This window comes from Jaculus jaculus, chromosome 9 (assembly GCF_020740685.1).
Source record: "Jaculus jaculus isolate mJacJac1 chromosome 9, mJacJac1.mat.Y.cur, whole genome shotgun sequence".
Lineage (NCBI taxonomy): Eukaryota > Metazoa > Chordata > Mammalia > Rodentia > Dipodidae > Jaculus > Jaculus jaculus.
Window position 1 is genome coordinate 3931015 of NC_059110.1, and position 9163 is coordinate 3940177.

The 9163-nt window shown below is 42.7% G+C and overlaps 1 protein-coding gene across 1 annotated transcript; it reads left to right on the forward strand.

Annotated features, from left to right (window-relative positions):
* Positions 1 to 7574: 7574 nt before the first annotated feature.
* LOC123463395 (40S ribosomal protein S3-like) lies at positions 7575 to 8453 on the forward strand. The gene has a single exon (XM_045158444.1). It carries the CDS (start codon positions 7575 to 7577, stop codon positions 8358 to 8360), a length of 786 nt encoding a protein of 261 aa, XP_045014379.1. The 3' UTR covers positions 8361 to 8453.
* Positions 8454 to 9163: the final 710 nt, after the last annotated feature.

A 9163-nucleotide genomic window follows, 5' to 3' on the forward strand; every position in this document is an offset into this window, starting at 1 on the left:
GGGAAATGCAGATTAAAACTACATTGAGATTCCATCTCACTCCTGTCAGATTGGCTACCATCATGAAAACAAATGATCATAAATGTTGACGGGGATGTGGAAAAAGAGGAACCCTTCTACACTGTTGGTGGGAATGCAATCTGGTCCAGCCATTGTGGAAATCAGTGTGGAGGTTCCTAAAATAGCTAAAGATTGATCTACCATATGACCCAGCTATAGCACTCCTAGGCATATATCCTAAGGACTCATCTCATTTCCTTAGAAGCATGTGCTCAACCATGTTTATTGCTGTTCAATTTATAATAGCTGGGAAATGGAACCAGCCTAGATGTCCCTCAACTGATGAGTGGATAATGAAGATGTGGTACACTTATACAACGGAGTTCTACTCAGTGGTAAAGAAAAATTAAGTTATGAAATTTGCAGAAAAATGGATGGATCTGGAAAGGATTATACTAAGTAAGGTAACCCAGGCCCAGAAAGCCAAGCGCCACATGTTCTCCCTCATATGTGGATCCTAGCTACAGGTGATTGGGCTTCTGCATGAGAAGGAAAATACTTAGTAGCAGAGGCCAGTAAGTTAAAAAGGAGATATAACGGGAAGAGAAAGTAAGGGAGGTGAGCACTTAATAGATTGGTATTGTATATATGTAAGTACAATGATTGAGATGGGAGGTAATATGATGGAGAATGGAATTTCAAAGGGGAAAGTGCGGGGGGGGGGGTTGGGAGGGTATTACCATGGGATATTTTTTATAATCATGGAAAATGTTAATAAAAATTGTGAAAAGAAAAATAATAAAATATTTGAAAAAAAGAAAGAAATGCCTGCTCCAACTCCCCTCACTCTGCTCCCACGGATAGCTACCACCCTATCCACTACTGGGAGTTCACCTATGTAAAATTCCGCATATACATGAAGGGAGAGGCACAAGTTAGAGAATGCAGGTGGTTAGGGAAGGTGGGGAAGATGAGGACCAGAGTCCCTCTCTTGGGACTGTCTGCTTTGGGTACAGTGATAGTGACTTGGGACTTCTCATTTCTAGTGCCATCAGACAACCAATGCTGATACTGTGGTCCAAACTACATGTGTAATAATCTGTCCTGGCAGCAAAAGAAAACTAATACTGCACACCTGCTGGAAAGTGACATTTTATTTATTTATTTATTTATTTATTTATTTATTTATTTATTTATTTGAGAGCAACAGACACAGAGAGAAAGACAGATAGAGGGAGAGCGAGAGAATGGGCGCGCCAGGGCTTCCAGCCTCTGCAAATAAACTCCAGATGCGTGCGCCCCCTTGTGCATCTGGCTAACGTGGGACCTGGGGAACCGAGCCTCGAACCGGGGTCCGTAGGCTTCACTGGCAAGCGCTTAACCGCTAAGCCATCTCTCCAGCCCAGAAAGTGACATTTTTAAATGATGTCTTTTGTGACTATTCTTCTCAAATTTCAGGAGCTTAATTCCAGTTTTGTTGTTCTATTCCCTTGCCTACACTTTCATACCCATAATTATTTAAGTATTATTACTACTTATTACTTTTTCCTCCCCACCCCAGTGGTGTCTCAACTCCATGAGAGTGTAAATATAGTTTTAAAGCAGATAGAACAATATCAGTGTCATTGCGCTTGCTGAAGATATGGAAGTGAATGAGGAACCCTAGACATGAAAGGTATTGTGAACTCTTCATCAGTGAACATACATTGCTTTCTCTTCATCTATATTCTTCCCTCTATTATTAACACTGGGTAATTTCTGTGCTTTTTAATCTCTTGCTCATATGTTTATTATGACACAACAATTTTTTGTTTGTTTGTTTATTTTTCAAGGTAGGGTCTCTCTATATCTCAGGCTGACCTGGAATTCACTATGTAGTCTGAGGCTGGCCTTGAACTCACAGGCTTTGCTTCCTGAGTGCTGAGATTAAAAGTGTGTGCCACCAAGCCTGGCCCATGTTTTTTAATCAGATGTGCACATTCTGTCTTGATATCAAGTCCAGAAGAGCAGGATCAATGTGCTCTTGGTGCTACAGGATCGTGCAAAATGTTAGGAACATAATAGTTATTCCATATGTGGCCAGCTAGCACAGAGTCAAGAGGAAAAGTACAGTCTGTGACACTCTAAGATGCCCTCCCTTTAGAGAGCAAGCCTACCAGCTCCTAGAGGTAGTATCTTGGACAACCTTTTCAATGTTGCAGGGTCTAAATTGCCAAGCTTAAAAATTAATCCTGAAAGAGAATTATTATGGTATTTCTTTCTGACTATAAATCACTATCAATTTGCAATCTTGTAATATCAGAATTAAGTAGGAAATGACTTAGCTAGTGAATGTTGCCCTGTCTTCTTTAATCACCACTCATGTTATCATGGCTGTGATTTCCACAAGTAAATGAAGAATTGAAAGTCTGTATCTTTATGCTTGAGTACGCTTGGAGGTTTGGCTAGAGGCGTATTTCCATCAATAACTGAATTTTGAAAGTAGTCCATTCAAATTTGTCATTCCCACACACTAGCGAGCATGTCTTTTGAATGTTCAGAAGTACCGGATATAAGTGTGTATTGCATGTCTGGGCCAAGCCCAGGACATGAAGATTGATAAGAGAGATTGTAATGTCACCTCATGGCAGATCAGGAGCCCATAACTGAGACCGTGGCAATGTGGACATAGAAGGTTCACTGTACTTGATAATGAGTGAGAAAATGAAGTATGTGGTTTAGTACTGAGTCCTGTCAATGAGATCAAAGAAGAGACAGAACGAATTCACGTGGTTCTGGCGTGTGGGCTGTCAAGATGGCACAGAGAGTGAGTATGCTTCCTCTGAAGCATGAGGCCCTGAATTCGAGCTCCAACATCCACATAAAAAGATGGACATGGAGCCAAATGTGGGGGCACACGCCTCTAATCTCAGCTCTTGGAAGGCAGAATTAGGAGTTTAAGGCCACCCCAAGAAAACCTGGTGAATTCCAGATCAGCCCAGGCTAGAGCAAGACCCTACCTTGAAAAAAACAAACAAACAATAAATGATGAATACACATTCCTGTACCTCATGGCTGATGTGGGTGTAGATACAGAGATTATTTGGATTCTTTGAGGAACCCCTGGTTAACCAGTTTAATGGGAAAATAAGGAACCCCAAATTTTAGTGAAAGAGACTCTGTGTCAGGGAAATAAAGTGGAAGCTGATAGAGTAGAACACCTTAAGTCTTCCTCAGGCCCCTGCAATGTGTCTACAGTGTGTGAGTATCTGAACTACCCATGCATGCGCCAATACCCACACAGGGCACCACACCACACATAACACACACACACACACACACACGCTTCTGGCTTGGATGGCTAGTGATATGAGATATGACAGCAAACACTGAAGGATCTTGTTTATACAGAAGTTCATTAACCACTGTGCAGGGTGACCTGAGGAACCCCAGGAACATGTAGATTGAGGCACTAGTGTTGGGCTGTGGGTTACTGATGGAGCAGTTTAATTTCTTGACACAATGTTGGGCTGACTGGTATTCTAAAGTCCCCAGATGTGATGAGTGAAGTAGACATTCTCTTCTGTGATCACACTGGAGCATCAAGCGTTAGACAGCAGACTGGAGGAGTGACCTTATCCTTTGCAATGGTGTGTTAAAATATGGCTAGAGCCCTGAGGCAGGTCTCCATCTCTAGCTAATGAAGAAACATAATCATTAACATCCCCACAGGGTCTTTCCAACACGCTGATACACACTGAAGCCACTGTCTATCAGCAGTGATCACAAATAGAGCCATCATAACACATCATAATGGGAAATTGTGTCATCTACTGACTCTTCAGCTACTGTTGGATCTTATTAACACACGTTGTAGACAATTTTTCTGAAATCACATGCCATTTTCCTAGGCAAAAATGTGCTTCAGAGAGGAGACATGACAGATGTGAAATGACAGGCCCTGTTCTGCAATTATGTTGTGCCTCTGACACTGACATCCTCTCATTCATACTCACAATATTCCTGTGGTTGGAGGATCATTAGCAATTATCTTTTAGATGAAAAATACTGAATCAATGAATGCAGTGACAATCAAAGTCAAGTTCCAGCTGTGAGGCCAACAGAGTCAAGTTCAAATCCAAACCAGAGGATACGTTTTTGTCTCCTTGAGCCTCATTTTACTCATTAATAAAGTACTATCCACCTGAAATAAATATATAAAACAACTTCATATATGTGTAGCTAGTGTTTATTATTTGACTAAAACCAGCCACATTTCCTCTATGTAATTTATACTATTTTGCTTTATTTCACTTATAGCCTGGATATCACAAATACAAAGTGTCTTCTTCATGCTTCACACAGTGCTACATGTCTTAAAGTTGACAGAAAATAAAATGGGGAGGTGTTGTAAGATAGCAGTGAGAAGTACATGGAAACAGATGATGTGAAAAGTTTCTGTGTCTACCATGGACAGCCCAAGTGCTTGTGGAACCTGTCTAGGGAGCTCTTTGACTCCCCCCAGTTGACACTTACTTATGGATGACAACCACTGAAAAAAGATTGTCTTTGGAGTTACAAGAGTGTTTTCCAAGGAACTTGGTATATGGGACAGTGGACTAAATTCTATTCCTTATCTATTATCTATCTATCTATCTATCTATCTATCTATCTATCTATCTATCTATCTATCCACCTACCTTTCTATTCTTTCTCTATCTTGCTCACTATTTCTCTCCACCTCCCCCACAATGATTCTATCTCTCTGAAGAACCATAAATAATAATGTTGTTCCTAGCTTCACATATCATATTCACAGTGATAAGATCTTTCTCAACTTCCTTGGTTTCTCTGTGCCTCATCATTCTCATGTGTAAAAGACAAACAATATCACATGTAGGTCCTTGATTGCTTAGGAGATGTATACAAAATTGCATGTAAGCATTGCATGTGGACAGGAACTTTGTACATGGTAGTTACACAATTTGAAAGAATTTCAATTACAAAGTTTCCTTGGTTTATAGATGGTAACTAAATACACACGAAGAAGCTGTCAAAGGCTTTAGCTGTTCACAGCTTCGTATGCTTTCTCAGGTATATTGCATGGAAGCAGTGAGAATTGAGTCTTCATTAAAAGTAAGCATTTGTAGACCTTCATGGCTCTTGGCCATCAATGTTCCGGCAGCTACAGTTATGTCCTGTGCTCAGAGTCCAGATCCCGTGGCTCTGCCCTGAGGAAGTGTGTCCCCAAGCTCATCCATGCAGAAGGCAGCCCGGACGGAATTAGCAGAAGCCCATGCAGCTCCCAGGAAGCAAGGGCTGGAAGACAGGCTCACAGGCTACTTCAGGGTTGACAAAGAAGAGAACAGCTTGTGTTACTTTCAGAAAACTGTAGGGGATATTGTAGAATATTACAGAGCATAGCACATGTTTTAAGAAAAGTACTTCATCTGATAATCCTGTGGATTTTTGTTACATGGTTTTCAAAATATGCATTGATCAAAATAGAGTTGAGTTTGCCCCAGAGATGACCCTCTAGTTGATGACCTGTGGCTTGCACAGAACCTGTTTCTGTCTGGTTATGAGGACTTTTCAGTGTTAGTAAGAACCATGTGAACTTGACTTGCTGTGGACATGAACACGTCACTCTCTCCAAAGCGAGTTTCACAGCATTTTATTTTGAAAATTGAAAATGTTTTAAAATGTGCCTGTTAAGCTGTCTCTACATTGTATTTGCAATATTCGCTATTTTATATGGCCATTAAAAGTTTAAATGTAAGAAGAAAATTAAAGGCATTAATTTTTCAAACTTAAAACTGCATAAGAATGAGAAGAGAAAATCAATACAGTTCAACTCGCAAATCCCCTCCAGAGCTGCCCTTCTATCCACCTCCTCCTCTGCCTCATGGCTCTCTGCTCTGTTGGAGGCAAAATCCCCATGCAGAATTACACACTACTGATCCCTGCTAAGTACAGAAATGAGCAAAATTTAGAATTTAAAAAGCACTCGGGACTGCGGAGATAGATTAGTGCATAAAGTGCTTATTGCACAAGCATGAGTAATGGGGTTCAGATCCCCAGACCCCATGTAAATGGCCCAGGCAGCAACAGAAGCATCTGTAATCCCAGTGCCCTAGGGCAAGCAGGGAGACTAGCCTGGAAGCTAATAGGGCCACTAGCCTGCTGAATGCAAGGCAGTGGTGAAAACACAGTAAGATTTCCTGCATCAGACCAGGAAAAAGGCGAAAAGCGGCACCTAAATTTGTCCCCTCACCTCCATGTGCATGCCCACCTTTATACACATGTCCATACACCCCCGCCCCATATTCAGCCCCAGAAATGAATAAATAATAAGATAAAAATAATATAAATAAGACTTTCTTCTTTCCCTATGTGAGTTGTGGGTTTGGGCTTTATGCATAATGCCCAAGAGAAGGTGAGGTAGCTGGATGCCTTTCCAGCCAATGCCTGGAAATGGTTAAGGACTGAGAACCTTCCCAAGGTTCCTTAACAAGGAAGCACCACTTGAACAGTCATTGCTGTGCATCTTCCTGTTTGTCTTGCTCCTTTTTTAGCACAGTTAACCTGTGAAAGCTAAAAGAAAAAAAAAATTAAAAGGGTCAGTTCAAGAGTCAAACCTTATGAAGTTTGAAAATTGTGGAAGTCTGGCGAGAACAAGATATTAAAAAGTCACTTGTGTGCAGGAGTCACAGACCACAGCCTCAGATAGTATTGGCTGGTCCTGTGTTTGCCCAAGGGTCATCCTTGATCAGACTCGCCTGTGGGTTTAAGCCCTTTCTCAATATTCAAGGAAATCACAGTCCTTTTACTTTTTGAAGTATTTAAAGGGCATTGTCCACACATGCCATGAAAATCCTGTTATCATCTGTTCAGATCCTCAGCCTAAAGTTACATGCATGCTTGAAAACAATTTGAATTATTTTTGCTCATTTGAGTTAACACACTGCTCCAAGTTAAACATGACATGATATACACATGACCAACTCCACTTTCTACACAATATCTTTCTGAAAGATGTTTCAAAGTCATCGATATAGGTCAATGTAAGTGTGTGCGGAATTAGGACAGATTCTACAATTCTCCAGCTTACTCATGAAATAATAGATGGTTATGGGCTTTCTGCCACAGGTCCAGAGTAGACTCCCTGTTCAACCTCCCTATGTCCTGGGAGCATACCACTACACGATTCTCTTTTCCCTAGGTCTGCCTGCTCAGCACTCTCTTTAAGGTATCTAGCAGGATGTTGGGTAAACTATTCAATGTAAAAACTTCAGCATTTTTTACTAAAAGAAAAGTGGGGGGGGGGGGGGAAATAGGCTCCTGTTTCTTTGCAAGCTCTGATGGACGAGGTCTCAAGGACAAGGCTATGGGGTCTCTGACCTGGGGAGGTCCTGATATAGTCCTGAGGGTAAGCACACAGGGGCAAACTCTACTAGCCTTAGTCACAACTTCAAAGAGCTTCTCAATGTAAGTGCTGTGGTGGGATGGGCGGGATACAGGGGCATGGCCAGGGACAGTTTTCTTCTATGAGAGCACCTTTTAACTTCATGTTGAATAGAGGAACTCCTGCATCCATGTGGTGCATACGCAGCACATACACACTGCTGGCAGGGTGTCCTCATGCCTCTCAGGCCGAATGGAAGACTCAGCAGTGTTGGAAACATGCAGACCCACTCCACAGAGAGGAGCTGAACGAGTTTCTCACACGAGAGCTGGCTGAAGATGGCTACTCTGGAGTGGAGGTCCGAATTACACCCACCAGGACGGAAATCATTATCCTAGCCACCAGGACACAGAATGTTCTTGGGGAGAAGGGCCGTCGCATCCGGGAGTTGACGGCAGTGGTCCAGAAGAGGTTTGGCTTTCCTGAGGGCAGTGTAGAGCTTTATGCAGAAAAGGTGGCCACAAGAGGTCTATGTGCCATTGCCCAGGCAGAGTCTCTGCGTTACAAACTCCTAGGAGGGCTTGCTGTGCGAAGGGCCTGCTATGGTGTGCTGTGGTTCATCATGGAGAGTGGGGCCAAGGGCTGTGAGGTGGTCGTGTCTGGAAAACTCCGAGGACAGAGGGCAAAGTCCATGAAGTTTGTGGATAGCCTGATGATCCACAGCGGAGACCCTGTTAACTACTACGTTGACACCGCTGTGCACCACGTGCTGCTCAGGCAAGGCGTGTTGGGCATCAAAGTGAAGATCATGCTGCCCTGGGATCCAAGTGGCAAGATTGGCCCCAAGAAGCCCCTGCCTGACCACGTGAGCATCGTGGAACCCAAAGATGAGATCCTGCCCACCACCCCCATCTCAGAACAGAAGGGTGGGAAGCCAGAGCCACCTGCCATGCCTCAGCCAGTCCCAACAGCGTAGCAGGGTCGTGTTGGCAGCTGTATCTGGAGGCCCAGTGTTGCTCTGTAAAGACATTTAATAAATAAAATCTTGCACAAAGAAAAAAAAAAAAAAGAACTTCATGAAAGAGATGTATTTGGTGATCCTGCATCATGTCTTGTGAAGAGTAAGGAATTTAGTGACTCTGTATTTAAAACACCCTTGCCTGAGGGAATTAATCCCTCTTTGTCTGAGGAATCATCGGGAGGTACTGGTGCTTCTCAGTGCCCACCCATCTTTGCCTCCAGGCCTATAACCAGACAGAAGGCTAGGCAGACCTCTAAAAGTGAGATAGAAAGTGTGACACAAGAGGAGGTGAGGTACACCCCTAAAGAACTTCAGGAGTTTTCTAATTTGTACAGCACAAGCATGCGGAATATGTGTGGGAATGGATTCTAAGGGTGTGGGATGATGGAGGAAGGAACATAAAATTAGATTGAGCTGAATTTACTGAAATAGTCCCATTGAGCAGAGATTTTAGATTTAACACTGCAGCTCATGCAGTTGGAAGGGATGTCAAGAGTTTATTTGGTTGGGTGGCTGAAGTATGGATCCAAAGATGGCCTACTGTAAATGAACTCGAGCTGCCTGATATCCCTTGGCTTAATGTTGATGAAGGGATTAAAAGGCTCACAGAACTTTGAAAGCTGGAGTGGATTTGCCATGTAAACTTGTCTTTGCCCCAACAATGTGAGCATCCATAAGATGTGCTCTTCATTAAGACTATAAGAAACAGATTTGTGAGGGGAGCACCAGCATTCTTAAAGTTCCCTATCCTTGGTCTT